Source organism: Piliocolobus tephrosceles, chromosome 5 (genome assembly GCF_002776525.5).
Source record: "Piliocolobus tephrosceles isolate RC106 chromosome 5, ASM277652v3, whole genome shotgun sequence".
Lineage (NCBI taxonomy): Eukaryota > Metazoa > Chordata > Mammalia > Primates > Cercopithecidae > Piliocolobus > Piliocolobus tephrosceles.
Genome location: NC_045438.1, coordinates 111,417,424 through 111,436,490, shown reverse-complemented (window position 1 = coordinate 111,436,490; position 19,067 = coordinate 111,417,424). Strand labels below are relative to the sequence as shown.

Below are 19,067 nucleotides of genomic sequence, written 5' to 3'. Positions count from 1 at the left end.
AGATTCAAGAGATTCTCCTGCTTCAGCCTTCTGAGTAGCTGGGATTACAGGCATGCGCCACCACACCCAGTTAATTTTTGTATTATTTGTAGAGATGGGGTTTCACCATGTTGGCCAGGCTGGTCTCGAAGTCCTGACCTCAGATGATCCACCTGCATCGGCCTCCCAAAGTATTGGGATTACAGGAGTGAACCACCGCGCCCGGCCTTCCTACCTCTTTTCGTATCGGATACTTAGAGGTTTTCCTTTGAGCCATGGATATGAAGACCTAGTAAGTATTTGCTAAAAAGTATCTCCAAGTAAATACTGTCTCTGTACAGTATTTCTTGAATTTGTAAATTTGAAAACCAGAGAGGACAATTTGTTTGATAAATACATGGATAGTTTGAAAGCTTAGTAAGATCCAAGTTTCATTTATTTTTATTTTTTCCTGTTTCCAGTAGAGTTGGAAGGGTCCAAATTTTAGACATATGTATACAAAGGCAGTAAATAAATTGGAAAGAAGAGGGAAGTTAATGCTTTTAGCTTTTCTTTTCTCTTTTAGAGAGATTAGCTTTCCATTATTTTAACAGAATAGCTTACCAAAATGTTCTTTCCCTATTTTGTGATGAACATACTGAAATCTTGTATCTAATTAAATTCATTTCCTACCTAAAAGTTTTCACAAAAAAGATTGACTATAGTTCATGTTTGTGACTAAAGACACAAACAGAAGTTGTTTATAAAAGGTTTGCTGGAAATTTTAATGTCCTTGTTTTCATCAGTGAAATTAATGATGACTTGAAAGTTTTTCTTCTTTCTTGAGTTTTCGTTGAAATGCTATTTGTTTTCCTGGTTATTGATTACTTGTGGACAGATAGCAGTTGTGAAGACATAAACTACCGATTGTTAAAAATTTCAGCATTCTCTTTTCCAAAGAAATTGGCAAACTGATTCTAAAATTTATATGGAAATGCAAGGACGTAAAATAGCCAAAATAATCTTGAAAATGAACACAGTAGGACTTACTTATCTTTGAAAGTTACTCTAAAGCTATTGTAATCAAGACAGTGTGTCATTGGCTAAAGGACAGACATGTAGATCAATGGGATCCAATTGGATCTGATCTAGTCAGAGTCCAAAAATAGAACTACACATATGTGGTCAAATTTGATGAGGATGTCAAAGTGATTTAATGGGAAAAAGAAAGTGTCTTCAACATATGGTGTTGGAAAGGTGCTTTTCCACATGCAGAATAAAAGAACTTTGATTCCTACCTTACACCACAGACAAAAATTAACTTGAGATGAATCAGGACCTAGACTTAAAAGCTAAAGCATTACAGTTTCTAAAGGACAACATAAAAATATCTTTCCAGTTTATCTTAGGACACAGCACTACCATTAAAAAGTTGATAAATTAGACTTCATCAGAAATAACACCTGCTCATCAGAAGATAACATCAAGTAGATAAGCCTTTGTTACAGTTATATTTGACAAAGGGCTTGTGTCCAGAATATATAAATAAGGGAATAATTAAAAGAAGACAAGCAACATTTAAAAATTTTAAATCAACATTTAAATAATTAGAAGAAGGCAATCAAAATTTTAAGATTTGAACAGACATTTCATAAAATAAGGAATATCACTAGTCAAAAAGCACATGAAAAAGTGCTCATCATCATTAGTCATCAGGGAAATGCAAAGTGAGATACCACTGCTTACCCACTAGAATGGCTAAAATTACCAAGATTTATAAAATGTTGGGGAGAATGTGGAACTCTCAGTGATTGCTGGTGGAGGTATAAAATAGTACAACTACTCTGGAAAATTTTGGGCAGCAATTCCACTTCTATGTATCTATCCCAGAGAAATGAAAATGTATACCTACAAAAGCTATATGTAAGAATGTTCATGGCCACTTGATTGAGAATAGCCAAAAACTGTAGAAGCCCAGTGTGTATGGTAGGAAAAAAACCAATTTTCTCCTACTATACACTCAACACAGAGAGTATACTGACGAGATGTGTGGATTTTTCCCACACTGACCAATTCTCTGACACTAGCCGGATAGCCTATATTCAGTTCACTTCTGACACTAACTAGAACTCGTGCAGATCTCTCATGGATTAAGAGCTCAGTCCCACAAGACTGTGCCCTACTTCGTATACCAATTGCAAGCAGCAGGTTCCCAGGTTACCACAACTTCTGACCAGTTTGGCCACAAGTGGGAGGTTACCACAGCCCCCTTCTCAGGTTCAGTAATGTGCGAGAGCAGCTCACAGAACTCAGGGAAATGTTTACATTTATCAGTTTATTGTAAAGGATGTTTTAAGGGATACAGGTGAACAGCCAAAGAAGTACTCTGGGTAAGATATGTGGGAAGTGGCATGGACCTTCCATGCCCTCTCTGGGTGTTCCACCCTCCCATCACCTCCATGTCTTTGGCATCCCAGATGCTTTCCAAACCCTGTAGTTTAGGGAATTTTTTTTTTTTAATTTAAGTTCTAGGGTACATGTGCACAATGTACAGGTTTGTTACATATGTATACGTGTGCCATGTTGGTGTGCTGCACCCATTAACTCATCATTTACATTAGATATATCTCCTAATGCTATCCCTCCCCCTCCCCCCACCCCACGACAGGCCCCAGTGTGTGATGTTCCCCACCCTGTGTCCACCTGTTCTCATTGTTCATTCCCACCTATGAGTGAGAACATGTGGTGTTTGGTTTTCTGTCCTTGCGATACTTTGCTGAGAATGATGGTTTCCAGCTTCATCTATATCCCGACAAAGGACATGAACTCATCCTTTATGGCTGCATGGTATTCCATGGTGTACATGTGCCACATTTTCTTAATCCAGTCTGTCACTGATGGACATTTGGGTTGGTTCCAAGTCTTTGCTATTGTGAATAATGACGCAGTAAACATATGTGTGCATGTGTCTTTATAGCAGCATGATTTATAATCCTTTGGGTATATACTCAGTAATGGGATTGCTGGGTCAGATGGTATTTCTAGTTCTAGATCCTTGAGGAATCGCCACACTGTCTTCCACAACGGTTGAACTAGTTTACGGTCAGTTTAGGGATTTTTATGGAGGTTTCATCACATAGGCTGAGCACGTATTAACTCATTTTCCAGCCCCCTCCTTTTCCTGGAGGATAGGATAGTGCGGTTGAAAGTTCCAGGCTTCTAATTATGGCTTGGTCTTTCTGGTGACCAGACCCATCCAGGAGCCCACCAAGAGTCACCTCATTAGAACAAAAGACACTCTTATCAATACCCAGGAAGTTCCAAGGGATTAGCAACTCTGTCAGAAACTTGGGCCACAGACCAAATATTAGAACGGAAGATACACCTAGCATCCCTCTTGCTCAGGAAATTACAAGAGTTTTGGGAACTCTCTGCGAGGAACCAGGAGCAGGGATCAAATACACATTTCTTATTGTATCACAATATCACATCTCCAGGTGTCCATCAGCAAGAGCCTAGACAAGTGATCTGGTATATCCATACAGTAGAACACTACTCGGCAATGAAAAAGAACAAACTGCTAATACATGTAATGGCAAGGATAAATCTCAGAAGCATTAAAGGACATGAAAGAAGCCAGACACAAATACTTTATACTGTATGATTCCATTGATACAAAGTTATAGAATAGCTAAAACTAATCTGTGGTGACAAAAATCAGATCAGTAGTCGCTTCTGGTTGTGGAGGGAGGGGAATGTTGACTGAGAAGAAGCAAGAGGGAATTCTACAGGTTGATGGAAATGTTCTATCTTCTGGTAGGGGTGTGGGCTGTATAGGTATAGTCACTTGCCCAAACTGATCATCCTATAGACTTAAGATGTGTGCATTTCACTATATTTCAGTTATAACCTCAAATTTAAAGATCTCACACAAAAAATAGCAAGAGATTTTCCTATCTCTTATTCTGACTCTCTTTCTGATTCTCTTAAAGTATTGGACAGCCCAGTCCCACTATACTGAGCCAGTTTTTGAAAGAAAATAAAATTTATTACTTTTACTATCTTTTAACGTATCCACTATACTCTATAGAGGGCATCGTTTAAACTTTTTCAGTCTTTGTTGTTGTTGTTCCAGTGAAGAAGAAAAGCTATCCAGAAGAACAAAATAGCACAACAGTGTAAACTTGCAATGATTTGGCAAGGTTTTGAAGTTCTTTAATCCTGATAAGTTAAAATCCCTTGAAGCATATTTATACATTCATCTTTCCAGCCAGCTACCGCTTATTTGCTCTTTCATTCAAGTGAAGGTTATTGAGACCTCTTATGAGTAGATGTTTTATCAGATACTGAGTGGGCATGCTATGAGGAGTACACAACCAAGTCCCTGCCCTTAACAGCATTCCTAGTTTAGAAGTGATAAATACAAAAATAAATTCCATTGCAACAAGAAAGGTACAGCACTGTACAAACTGCTGTTGTGCATTCTTTTGAGGAAGCAACGTCTTCTGCCTTGGGTGCTTGGGAAGATTCCACAGAGGAAGTGACATTTGAGCCAGTTTGTATGAATAGTTAGAGTTGTGGATAGGAGCTGGAAGAAGGGGGACTTAAGATGACTAGAAATGTAATTGAATAGTTCAGTGAGTCTTTTATCCTCCCTAAACCTTTAGGTAAAGGTTCAGTTAATATCTACTGAAGTAGAAGTCTTTTGCAGTAGCACAGTCAGTGTTTAAACTAGGACACCAAAATATTTTCCTTTTTCCCCCTCACCAATAGCAGCTAATATTTATTGAGAATAAAGGATGTGACAGGTACTCTGCTTAATGTTTTAATTTAATTTTATCTTCATAGCAATTTAATGCATTAATATTACTGTCCCTATAGATTAGGAAAATTGAGGATTGAAATAACACCCTTTATAAGTGGACAGGCCGGGGATTCTTTCCCAGGTTTCTCTGCCCCCAAAGCCTGGGATCTTTAAAAAGCCTACTCTATGTGTGTTGCTCTTAGTATGAGCCCAGAGAAAGCAAGCAAAGGGCAACTCTGAAGTGTCTTGCGGTCACTTAAAAGAGGGGAGATTTACCTGCTTTCCAAAATACAGCCTGCCCACCTTTTGTATTTAAGTTTTAGTTCATTGCCAATATGTATAATTATTTATAAATTCAAAATAATCTGTTTTATTTTTATTCCTATCTACATGACACTTTTTGGTGTTATGCTTAGTAATTTCATGTATGAAAAATTGCCAAGTAATCATTCTGTAAGCTTTCTAGAGTATCCATTTTATAAGTTAAAGAATCATGGCAGTAAAAACTATAAGCTCTTTCACTCTAATTATTAGACTGAGAACCTTGAAGATTTTGCCCTTTGAAAATGACTTGTTATTTGGGCAATCTGGCTTCTCACTATTTAACAAGTGTTGCTTAAAGTATCATGTAGGAACATTTGATGTGCTCCACAGCCACTCACAGCTTCTGATCATTCTGTTTGTGGCAGCCTTGAGAGAACACTGAGTGGTAGTTTAAGATTGTGCTCCAGTATAAAAGTGGCAAGGTTTGTCTTTTAAACAAACATGTCTTTTTTTCAGAGTAGAAGATAAATTTTTTACTAAATCAGTCATTTGCCATACATTTTAGAAACTTGGTTTTCAGTTTGTAGTTTTTGCCCAAATGACCGCTTAACGTGGGACACCTACCCTAACCCCTACCTCTTTCCCAGGAAAGTTAGATTTTTGTCCAAGATTCCACCAGTATTGAATATTACCACTTGCCAGATATCTTGTCAAAGGTACATTGTCTGCTTTTGGTTGACCAATGGGGTATGGGTTTTTATGCCAGATGAGTGTCACGTAGTAGTGGAATTAGAAAATCATCAACCAAGGGCCTGGCATAGTGGCTCACATCTGCAATCCCAGGGCTTTAGGAGGCCAAGGTGGGAGGATTGCTTGAGGCCAGGAGTTTGAGACCAGCCTGGGCAACATAGCAGGACCCTGTCTGGTGACACACACCTGTAGTCCTAGTCACCCAGGAGGCTGAGTTGGGAAGATCACTTGAGCCCAGGAGTTTGAGGTTACAGTGAGCTATGATCATGGCATTGTACTCCAGTCAGGGCAACAGAGCAATATTCTATCTCTAAAAAAAAATTAAAAATTAAATTTAAAAAGTCACCAACCATCAGGCATTGGAAAACATTTAATGGAAGCAGAATAATGGGATGATAGCCTTCCTAATGCTGTAGTAGACAAAGGAGTACTTCACATTTTTTCCTTCATGCATCCTGGTACTGAGGTGGGTGCAAAGATCCAATAGACAGATCTTACCTCAAAGAGTTTATGGTCCTGGAGGAACCAATCACCTATGTGAATATGTGATTAATAGAAAGTAGCATGATAATGTGTCGTAAAAGAAGTGCCATAAGAATCAAATATGAAGATAAATCTTCTAGAAAAGTATAGGTATAAGTATAGGTAAAATACTATTGAAATATATAGGAAGAAGAGATTACTTCTGATTTTAGACCTCAAAACGAAGTGTCATTTAAAATGGAGTCTGAGAGAAGTTACGTCCTAAAAAGGTTTAACTGGAAGCTACTATTTTTAAATATCTTATTTCTTATTACTAAGGAAGTGTGGTATTATGGGAAGAACATGGGCTTTGGAATCAGACTTGTCTGTACATGTCTACCATTTAATAACTGTTGTACATCACATTGCTTCATTCTTTGAACTTCGGTTTTCTCAAGTATAGCATCATAGAGGAATTGTGATGATCTAAATGATTAAATGGGATTACACTTTTAAAAGCTCCTAGCAAAATGCCTGGCACCTGTTCACTTTTCATTATATGCTGGTTCCTTTTGTTCTCCTGTCTGACCCAATTCAACATCCCTTCTGTCCCATTAGCTTGTTTTATGAACATGGAGGCAAGGATTCTGGGTAGGAGGCAGTTGTAGTACTTCATTCATTAAGCATTTGTTGACTATTTTGTATAGTGGAAATCCAGAGGAAGGGATGATGATGATGATGATGATGATGATGATGATGATATTTTGAGGCAGGATCTCACTATGTTGCCCAGGCTGAAGTACAGTGGCACAGTCGTGGCTCACTGCAGCTTCAACCCTACAGCCCAATCGATAATTCTCCCTCAGGCTCCTGAGTAGCTGAGACCACAGGTGCATGCCCCCACATCCAGCTAATTTTTAATTTTTTTTTTGTAGCAATGGGGTCTCACTGTGTTGCCCAGGCTGGTCTTGAACTCCTGGGCTCAAGCGATCCTCTTGTCTTAGCCTCCTAAAGTGCAGGGATTACAGGCATGACCCACTGCACCTGGCCTAGGATTAACTATTTTAATAGGCATTTAGGAAGTAGAATGGGTAGATATGGGAATTCAGGGAGAATTAGGGGAAGGTGGATAGAAAAGAGGCTAAACTGGTTTTCTTCTAGTATAATCTTTGGAATCAAACTAAGAAGGGCAAATCGATTATTCTTGTCAGGAAAAGATTTTCTTTATCTTTAAACATATAGATAACATTAGCTGTCTTCTACCTGAGAAATTTGTTTTCTATAAGTTTTGTACCTTTTTTTTAAAAAAGAAATTATTTGTATCATAAAGGATCTAAATAATATATATGGCATGAATGTACATCTGCCCGTGAATGCTGAATTTATTCTAGAAAACATCACTTTGCACTCTTTGATTTTAGCTTGCTTTGCTGACCTCACTAGTATAATCATTGGCTGACTTTGTCTCTTTTTCCATTTTCTCCCAATCAGTTTGATAAAGGTTACTCTTACAACATCCGTCATAGCTTTGGAAAGGAAGGCAAGAGGACAGACTATACACCTTTCAGTTGCTTGAAGATTATTCTATCCAATCCACCAAGCCAAGGGGATTATCATGGTAAGTGCCTCCGCTGGATATGTTGGCAAAGTACAGAAATCCGAGAGCTCTGTTGGAAACCCTGAAACAATGTAGTGGCTTTTTGCATTATTGTCAGGAGCTAGTTTGTAGCTTATGTCAGTCATCACTGTCAAGCTAGAGCTCCATTACTCTTAGAGCAATTTGTCTTATTACTGAACTAGGTCAGGCAAGAGAAATTCATTCAGCTGCACTTCAGTTTGTGCTGGATTAGGCTTTTCAGTTCTCTCTCTCCTCCTTCCTGCTGTTCTCTGTCTCCCTCATCTTCTGCAGTGTTCTGCAAGTGTCTTAGAGGGCTGATATAAGTTTTACAAAGCTTTTTGAAATTAGAATATTCTAATTTTGGAATGGTAGATTCATTAATTTTCCAAAGGCTAACTACTAAGGAAAAGTGTGAGGTTTTTTTCTTATCACCATCATCTGATTAACCAATAAAGATTAAGTGGTATCAGCCATAACTATCAATTTGCCTGAGTTATTTAAAAAGAAAAACAGAACATCTCATTTGTCTGGTATGTCCAAGAATGATTTAATGGTTCATATCAGTAAATTTTCTGGATTATCAAAGCTTACTACAATATGTGTCAAAACTTCCTTTTGTTTTAGAATCTTAAACACTTTTTAAAAGACTGCACACTTTCGGGCTGTTAAAGACCAAATAATCATAAACAATATTTTTAGAAAGATATTCCATGTGTCCAAATCATTGAAAAATGCCTATACATTCATTAGTTAATAGCTGAAGAAGCGGCCAGCACTAGTTCTATAGATAGATAGATCTATATATGTAGATACAGATAATTTTTTTTTTTTTTTCTGAGATGGAGTTTCGCTCTTGTTGCCCAGGCTGGAGGCAATGGTGCGATCTCAGCTCACTGCAGTCTCTGCCTCCCAGGTTCAAGCAATTCTCCTGCGTCAGCCTCCTGAGTAGCTGGGATTACAGGCACCCGCCACCATGCCCAGCTAATTTTTTGTATTTTTAGTAGAGATGGGGTTTCGCCATGTTGGCCAGGCTGGCGGGCCTCAGGTGATCTGCCCGCCTCGGCCTCCCAAAGTGCTGAGACTACGGGCGTGAGCCACTGCACCCGGCCTGGTAATATATATTGAGTGGTTTTTATCACTTACGTTAGAGTCCCTTGAGGTATTTTTTTAGAAATGCAGAATCTCAGGGCTCACCCTCAGTCATATAAAATCAGACTTTATTTGCAGTTACACTGGGTGAGTTTTATGTTTTCTTTCTTTTTTTTTGAGACGGAGTCTCGCTCAGTTGCCCAGGCTGGAGTGCAGTGGCGCGATCCCGGCTCACTGCAAGCTCCACCTCGCGGGTTCACGCCATTCTCCTGCCTCAGCCTCCCAAGTAGCTGGGACTACAAGCGCTCGCCGCCACGCCCGGCTAATTTTTTTTTTGTATTTTTAGTAGAGACGGGGTTTCACCGTGTTAGCCAGGATGGTCTCGATCTCCTGACCTTGTGATCCGCCCGTCTCGGCCTCCCAAAGTGCTGGGATTACAGGCTTGAGCCACCGCGCCCGGCCGAGTTTTATGTTTTCTAAAGTTTGAAAGCCATGGATCCAGATACTTTTGTTGAGGAAGCCTGAAGCTTTTTTTTAGCCTAGCAGCCATATCAGGCAGTCAACTTATGATTAAGCTTGTGGCCAAGTAAAACTCCTAGGGATTTGTCTGCAAATTTCCAGGTTCTAGCATTTGTCTCTTAATTAGTTGGTTTTCATTAGCTTAAATGCAAAACTTTATTTCTGTTAAGTTGTATCTTGTTATCCCAGTGCATTCTGTTATTATTTTGTTTCTAAGTTCAACTCTGTCAGTCAAGGAATATTATACTTAGCACTCAATGAACTCATTATTTGTTGGAAACATTTACTTATCCCTTTTTTAAAAAGTAATAAACTTAATTTTTTAGAGCTGTTTTAGGTTCACAGCAAAATCATGTGGGAAGTTCAGAGTTCCCATATACTTCCACACCCCAACACACGCACAACCTCCCTCACTGTCAATATCCCACACCACACTGGTGTATGTATGTATTACAATCGATGAACTTACATTGACACATCTTTATCATCCAAAGTTCCTAGTTTACATTAGGGTGAATTCTTGGTGCTGTATATCACATGGGTTTGGCCAAATTTATAATGACATGTATCTACCATTGTAGTATTCTACAGAATAGTTGCACCGCCATAAAAATCTTGTGTTTTACCTATTCATTCTTTTCTTCCCTTGATCTCTGGCAACCACTGATCTTTTAACTGTCTCCATAGTTGCACCTTTTTACAGAATGTCATCATACAGCATATAGCCTTTTCAAATTGACTTCTGAACTTGGTAACATGCATTTAAGTTTCCTTTATGTCTTTTCATGGCTTGTTAATGGATTTATTTTTTGCACTGAATGATATCCCATTGTCTATATGCATACAGATTATTTATTCATTGACCTTCTGAAGAACATCTTGGTTGCTTCCAAGTTTTGGCAATTATGAATAACCTGCTGTAAATATCTGTGTGCAGGTTTTTATGTAGATAGAAGTTATCATTTCATTTGGGTTAATACCAAGTCACATGATTACTGGATCATAAAGTGGCACAGTGACTGTACCATTTTTCATTCCCACCAGCAATGATTGAGAGTTCTTGTCACTGCAAATTCTTACCAGCTTTTGGTGGTGTCATGTTTTGGATTTTGGCCATTCTGATAGATGTGTAGTGGTATTTCTTTGTTGTTTCCATTTACAGTACCCTACTGGCATTATGTTGAAGTCTTTTCATAAGCTTACTTGGCTTCTGCATATCTTCTTCGGTGAAATGTCTATTCAGGTCTTCTGCCTGTTTTAAAATTAGGCCGTTTTCTTATTGCTGAATTTCAAGAGTTCACTGTATATTTTGCATAACAGTACTTTATCAGATTTGTCTTTTGCAAATGTTTTCTCCCCATCTGTGCTTCTGTTCTTTTCTGTCTTTTTTCGCCTTTTGGGATTTCAGTTACACATGCGTTCTACCTTTTATAGTTGTTCCACAGTTCTTGGGTATTGTGTTTTTTTTTTTTTTTATTTTTATTTTTTTATTTTTTTTATTTTTATTTTTTTTTTTCTCTTTGCTTTTTAGTTTCAGAAGTTTCTATTTGTCATATCCACAAGATCCACGGATTTTCCCCAGTCATGTCCAGTCTACTGATGAACCCATTGAAGACATTCTTCATTTCTGTTACAGTGTTTTTGATCCCTAGCATTTCTTTTTTATTCTTAGAATTTTCATCTCTCTGCTAGCTGGTTATTCTAACACATTTATTGAATGGGGAGTCCTTTCTCCATTGCCTATTTTTATTGACTTTGTTGAAGGTCAGATAGTTGTAGGTATGCTGTCTTATTTCTGATTCTCTATTCTGGTTCATTAGTCTATGTGTCTGTTTTCGTACCAGTACCATGCTGTTTTGGTTATAATAGCCTTATAGTATAGTTTGGAGTTAGGTAGAGTGATACTTCTGGCTTTTTTTTTTTGAGACAGAGTCTCATTCTGTGGCCCAGGCTGGAGCGCAGTGGCGTGATCTCGGCTCACTGCAAGCTCCGCCTCCCGGGTTCAGGCCACTCTCCTGCCTCAGCCTCCCATGTAGCTGGGACTACAGGCGCCCTCCACCACGCTTGGCTAATTTTTTGTATTTTTAGTAGAGACGAGGTTTCACCATGGTCTCGATCTCCTGACCTCATGATCTGCCCGCCTCAGCCTCCCAAAGTGCTGGGATTACAGGCGTGAGCCACTGCGCCCGGCCTGATGCCTCTGGCTTTGTTCCTTTTGCTTAGGATTGCTTTGGTCATTTAGGCTCTTTTTTAGTTCCATATGAATTTTAGAATAGTTGTTTTCTTATTCTGTGAAAAATGACATTAGTAGTTTGATAGGAATAGCATTGAATCTGTACATTACTTAGGGTGGTATGGCCATTTTAATGATACTGATTCTTCCAGTCCATGAGCATGGAATGTTTTTCTGTTTGTGTTGTCTCTGATTTCATTCAGCAGCGTTTTGTAGTTCTCCTTGTAGAGATCTTTCACTTCCTCACTTAGATGTATTCCTAAATATTTTATTTATTTATTTTTTGGTGGCTACTGTAAACAGAATTGTGTTTTTGATTTGGCTGTCAGCTTGAACATTGTTGGTATATAGAAATGCTACTGATTTTTAAGACCGGGTGTGGTGGATCATGCCTGTAGTCCTAGCACTTTGGGAGGCCAACACGGGTAGATCACTTGAGGTCAGGAGTTCAAGACCAGCCTGGCCAACATGGTGAAACCTCATTTCTACTAAAATTAAAAAGTAAAACAAAAAGTAGTCAGGCATGGTGGCGTGCGCCTGTAATTCCAGCTACTCAGGAAACAGAGGTTGCATTTAGCTGAGATGGCACCACTGTACTGGGTGATGGAGTGAGACTGTCTCAAAAAAAAGAAATGCTACTGATTTTAGTATATTAATTTTGTATCCTGAAACTTTGCTGAAGTCATTTATTAATTCTAGGAGGCTTTTGGTGCATTCTTTAGGGTTTTCTAGGTATAGAATCATATCATCAGTAAACAAAGATAGTTTGACTTCTTTACCTACTTGGATATCTTTTCTTTCTTTCTTTTGCCTGATTGCTCTGGTAGGACTCCCAGTAGTATTTTGAGTAAGAGTGGTGAGAGTGGGCATCCTTGTCTTGTTCCCATTCTCAAGGGGAATGGTTTGAGCTTTGGCCCATTCGGTATGATATTGGCTGTGGGTTTCTCTTAGATAGTTCTTATTATTTTGAGGTATATTCCTTTGGTGTCTAGTTTTTTGAGGGTTTTTATCATGAAGGGATATTGGATGTTTTATTTTTTATTTATTAATTTTTTTTGAGACAGAGTCTCGCTCTGTCGCCCAGGATGGAGTGCAGGGGCGCGATCTCGGCTCACTGAAAGCTTTGCTTCCCGGGTTCATGCCATTCTCCTGCCTCAGCCTCCCAAGTAGCTGGGACTACAGGGGTCTGCCACCATGCTCAGTTAATTTTTTATATTTTTAGTAGAGATGGGGTTTCACCGTGTTAGCCGGGATGGTCTTGATCTCCTGACCTTGTGATCCGCCCACCTCGGCCTTCCAAAATGCTGGGATTACAGGCGTGAGCCACTGCACCTGGCCGGGATATTGGATTTTATTGAAAGCTTTTTCATTCTATTGAGAAAATACTGTTTTTGTTTTTAATTCTGTTTATGTGGTGAATCGCTTTTATTGATTTGCATATGTTGAGTCAGACTTGCATCCCAGAAATAAAGCCTATTTGATCATGGTGAATTAGCTTTTTGATGTGCTGCTGGATTCAGTTTGCTAGTATTTTGTTGAGAATTTTTGATTCTATGGTCATCAGAGATATTGGCCAGAAGTTTTCTTTTTTTCATTGTGTCTCAGCCAGATTTTGGTATCAGGGTGATGCTGGCTTCATAAATTGAGTTAATGTGGGGAGTCCCCCCCTCCTCAGTTTTTTGGAATAGTTTTAGTAGGATTGGTACCAATTCTTCTTTGTACATGTAGGAGAATTTGGCTGTGAATCTACCTGGTCCAGGGCTTTTTCTGGTTTATAGGTTTTTTATTCCTGATTCAGTTTCAGACCTCATTATTGGTCTGTTCAGATTTTCACTTTCTTCCTGCTTCAGTCTCCGAAGGTTGTATGTTTCCTGGAACTTAGTCATTTCCTCTAGATTTTCTAATTCGTGAAAAATGCACAATTATTTCTAATTAATTTACAGATCTATCATCTGTAAGACTGAAAAAAAAAAGACTTTTCTGTATTAAATTTTTAATAAGTATTTTGACTTACCATTGCAGTTTCTTATCAAGATATCTAAAAATTTCTAGATTTTGTCCTAAAACAACTTTTATATTTCAAATTCTTCTGTATTCTTATTTATGTGAATATTTCTAGTGGTCTATCTTTATTTTTCATGAAATAATATAGAGATGACATGTATCCACTATATGTTGTTTTTCTATGAAATAGTTTATTTTTTCATCTGATTTCCATCCATGATTCTTTTACATTTTTATAGATTCTATGCTTTAGGAAATAGGCATATAATTTACATTTGAAAATGATGTTGAATTTTTTTCTTTCTCAGAGTTTGCATGTTTTTCATTTTGTTTACATTATCTACCTTCTCTCATATGCTTTTACATAATTTTTAGACTAGAATATAAGAAGATTGTATAAAGTTTTAAAATAAACTATTATGCAACTATTTTGTGATTATTTGTGCTTGTTAGCAAGGAGTGTAATTAAAGTTATTTTCCCTCTTCCTGTTGAATGGACATCTTAGCCTGAGAATGCTGCAATGTTTTATGTAACTCTTGAGCCTGGAGTGCCCTGATAACCATACAGCTAAGTAATCATTTAGATAAAAAGAGGAAAGCAGTTGCACCCATGGGCAATTACCTTTTTTATTAATAAGCTGTTAGACAATTAAGGGGAGCTTAGATGGTCTCTCGAGTGTGGTATTGTACTAAGTTGTGGGTAAATAACCTTGTTTGTGTGCTGGCTTATTTTCTGTTGTCAGGGTGCCCATTCCGTCACAGTGATCCAGAGCTGCTGAAGCAAAAGTTGCAGTCATACAAGATCTCTCCTGGAGGGATAAGCCAGGTAGGTCATATTCTTCTCTCTGCATCTGCAGTAACGAGGTCTCAGACAGATCTCTTGGTTTTATTTAATGTTCTTGCATGATGCTGTGTACTACTTGTCAGGCCTCACACCAGACATCTTGTCTTCAAGACGAATTAAGTTAAAACCTTGACTTACCTGGTTTAGACTCTTTGGAAATTCTAGTTCTTCTGTCTGCTAAGCTGCATTTTTGTTTTTCCTAATCATAAAGGAAGCTGGAAACCATCCCCCCCACCTCAATTTGTTTTACTGTCTCACCTGAGGACTACATCTTTAAAAATAAAATTTTTGAGGAATGCATGGAGCTTATTAATGAAGCTGAAAATTAATGACAGCATATTTCATTTTGGGAAATTGCTTTCTGAGCAGATGATAATGTAGTATGTACTGGCTGAAAGTTCTGATAGGCATCAGTTACTGCTGTGTGTCATCTACACTTCTGATGGTAGACCTAATCGTTTGTCAAAATACTTTGTCTTATGAACAATGGAAATGCTCAAATATGTAAAACCAAATGTCAAAGACTACATTTTAGTCAGTCTACCTTAAAAAAATTAATATTGTGACATAGCAAAGACTGTTTTCTATAGTGTGCTTTCAAGTTTACTGGAATTTTGAAGGAATTGGGGAAGAGCTTCTGCTTCCTTAGCTTAAGAAGAACATTATATATTTTAGAGTTAGAACATCTAAATCATCATACATCTTTAAATTGTTATTTTTATTTAAAGAAAATCATTACTCTAGACAACTTTACTGCTTCTTCTGTGTCCAAAGTTTAGATAACAAACCTTGCATAGTTTTTTAGTACTTCAAGCAAAGCAGTGTTCAAGGTGCCATGGGGTATGCAAGGAAGAATCAGATGTAAATCCTGCTCCCACAAAACCAGTGTCTGAAAAAAAAAAAAACATAAACCAAGTGTCAAGAGAGGTACACATAGACTGTCTTTGGTCTTCTGATGAGGGAAAGATTATAACCAGCTGAAGAGGTCAAGGAACCCTTTATGGAAGAGATGCCCTTTGAATTAGGCCTTGCACTAAGATTGGGAATTAGGGAGAGAGAATGCACAAATGAAAGACTGTAGGAGTATTAGGATTTCAAGCTTAGGATAACCAATACATAAACACTAATAGGTAACTTAAAGGAAGTATAGTTGGTTTTGGTTTGAGTGACTTAATTTTAGTGGTTAAAAACTGCTGCTAACAAATTTGATAGGGAATCTGGAAATAAAGAATTAGTGGCTTTTTTTTTTTTGGTTTGTTTTTAAGCAATCGTAAATAATCACCTTTTTGAAAACAAGTTCTTAACATTTCTATGTTAATATATTATGTCTGCATTTAAATGGTATTAATGTGGGTTTGGGGCATTAGGGAATTTAGGACTAGAAATCTGGTGGTCTTTTCAGTTAGAATTGTAGCATAGGGAGAAAGCCATTCTCTTTTATGGAGTCCTAGGATGTGACATGTCATGATGCACAGGTAGGAAGTCAGTGGTAGAACCAAAAATTGAAGCCAGGCTTTCTGATGCTTATTTTTTTTTTTTTTTTTTCCTGAACTCCACTCTACTTTAGAGCTTATTATCATGAGTTTGCTGGGGGAGAGAAGAGGTAGGGAGTCAAAAGCTGTGTTTCAAAATGTCATCTTGGCCAGTCCTTCTCTCTGTCAAGCATTAAAAGGAGGTGGGATCAATGAAGACTGAATAGAAATGGGGAGAGAGGGAGAAAATACATTAGGAAAGTGAAGTATCACAAAAGTCAAGGAGAAAACTTTGAGAAGAGAATAAGTTCCACAGAGACCCTTGTAGCAGAAATTTTTTTCATGAAGAGAACTGAGAAAAGGTGGTTGGATATGCTGAGAGGATTCTTTGACTTTGACTTTGGTGAGGTGTCAGTAAAATGGTGGAAACCAAAAACAAGATTATACTTAAAAAATTAATGAAAGAAAGACAGTAAATAACCTTTTCAAAAAATGTATCAGGCCAGGTGCAGGGGCTCGTACCTGTAATGCTAGCACTTAGGGAGGCTGAGGCAGGCAGATTGCTGAGCCCAGGCATTCAAGACCAGCGTGGGTAACATTGCAAAAACCTGTCTCTACAAAAAATACAAAAAATTAGCAGAGTGTGGTGGCGTGCAACTGTAGCCTCAGCTACTCAGGAGGCTGGGGTGGAAGAATCACCTGAGCCCAAGAAGTTGAGGCTACAGGGAGCCGTGATCATGCCACTGCACTCCAGCATTGACAATGGAGTGAGACCCTGTCTCAAGAAAAACAAACAGTGCCAGTAAAGGGGATGCTAGAGTGGTATTCGCTTAAGCATCATGGGATTGTTCATTTCTGGGTTTAAGACCTGAGCCTATCTGTAGGACGAGGAGAAGAAAAGAACTGTCAGAGAGGGTGGGCTTGATGAAGATATAAAAGAAAGAAAATCCCTCTCTAACCAAGCAGAATTAAGCTCTCTTTCATTTATACTATGTACTGTACATGCCTTTGCTCTTAACATTTGTTACACTTGATTGTAATTATTTGTTTACCTGTTCATCTTTTCCAATAGTTTGTGAGTTTCCTGAAAGGAGGACTGGATTTTTACTTAACTTTCTGTCTCATAGTAATCCAATGAGTTACACTTGTTAGGTGCTTTTAAAATGTTGGAAGAGTGAATGGGCATATTTAGGTATGAGGTGGATCCTAGAGTGTGCATGGTAGTATGCAGAGAGAGGCAAATAAAAGACACAAGTGAAAAAGTAACTTACTGGAGGAAGGACGATATATACTGGAACCAAAGGATGGTGACAGAGAAAGGCATACCCCTCAGCAATGTGAGAATATAGAGGAAATAGTTAAGACACAGCAAAGGGAAGTTGATGGAGTGTATCAACTGGTCTTACTCTTCCTTGTAAATAAAGGTCATCAGCTGGAGGGTAAAGGGGTTATGAATGATATTCTGGTTATAGAAAAGGTTAGAAACTACCACCAACAAATGTGATAGGGAATCTAGAAGAAATTAGAGGTGTTTTTTAGCAGTCATAAAGAATCTCCTTTAAAAAAAAATCTTAATATATTAACATTATCTCAAGAAAACTAATGTTTATAGTTAGTAGTAATGACCATGTTTGTATATTCTTTGCTTTTGACTCCACTGTATTTCTCCATTTGCCCTTGATCCGTAAGTATACCCCTTACTTAGCTGATGCTGGTTAGTAATTTTCACATTACCCTTTAGACCTGCATTGTAACCTTTTATCTGAGATGAACACAGATGTATAGTGCATGCGGGCAAGCTGTAAATAATATTTTGCTTTTATTTGATGTCTTTATTGAGTGGATCTCACTAAAGTGAAGCAGCTGGTGGACTGTATTCTAAAGGGCAGAGAGTTAATGGATGAAAATTCCATGTAAAACATTTTGATAAGGTTGAATTTTGCAGGGTGGCCTAAGTGCAGATTAGATCTTGAAAACTCCAAGTGTACATGAAAATATTGAATGAGAGTTAAGAAAAACATCATTAAAATGTATGTAAGGTAGAACTCATTGTGGTTGTTTTTATCTCAGAGAAAACTACTTGAAAAAGATACCTTCAACTATAGGAAACAGATTTTTTTTTTTTTTTTTTGAGGGAGAGTCTCACTCTGTCTTCCAGGCTGGAGTGCAATGGTGCAATCTCGGCTCACTGCAACCACCAGTTCACGCGACTCTCCCGCCTCAGCGTCCTGAGTAGCTAGGATTACAGGCACCCTCCACCATGCCCAGCTAATTTTTGTATTTTTGTAGAGATGAGGTTTCACTTGGGTGATCTGCCTGCCTCGGCCTCCCAAAGCACTGGGATTACAGGTGTGAGCCACCACACCTGGCCAAGAAATAGATGTTTTAAGTAATCAAAATGTTGGTAATCAGAAAAGGGATCATTGTGACTCAGCTGGCATTGCTGATTTTTTTTTTTTTTTCTTTTACAAAGCATCCTTGTAGGATCACATTTCATTTTCCTTTTTAATTAACCTTAATAGTGTTACAAAATCACTGAAAATTAATGAGCTTGGTATCCAGCTTAAGAAACAGCAATTAAACAGAATATGACCAAAGAAAGTGGTTACCCCTGCATTTATTCCCCTCTCCTCCCCAAAAAGAGGAATACACAGCAGTCAATTCACCAACATGATATAAAAATTGTAAATATTTATGCCCCAACAGAGCTTCAAAATACATGAATTAATAACAGAGAATTGAAAAGAGAACTAGACAAATCCACAGTTATATTTGGAGACTTCAGCACTCCTCTTAATAATTAACAGAATAAGCAGGCAGAAAGTCAGGAAAGATACAGAAGCCTTAAATAATACTGTCAACCAACTTCACCTGTCAACCAACTTTACCTAGTTAACATCTGTAGAACATGTTACCCAACAACAGGAGACATGAAATAGTAACTCAGGTAGATCATAGTCTAGGTCTTCAAAATCCATTACAAATGTAAATAATGTGAAATCCTATAAAGCAGGATTTAAAGCAGAGCAATAAAGAAAGAAAAACAAACA

The 19,067-nt window shown here is 38.0% G+C and overlaps 1 protein-coding gene across 2 annotated transcripts in view; it reads left to right on the top strand.

The window, feature by feature from the left end:
* PRIM2 (DNA primase subunit 2) overlaps positions 1–19,067 on the top strand; it is a 316,165-nt gene that overhangs the window by 260,697 nt on the left and 36,401 nt on the right. For both annotated transcript variants that reach the window (XM_023222959.1, XM_023222958.1), the window contains exons 11-12: positions 7,730–7,856; positions 14,445–14,527. In XM_023222959.1, coding sequence (XP_023078727.1) covers positions 7,730–7,856; positions 14,445–14,527 — 210 coding nt within the window. The remainder of the gene's footprint in view (positions 1–7,729; positions 7,857–14,444; positions 14,528–19,067) is intronic.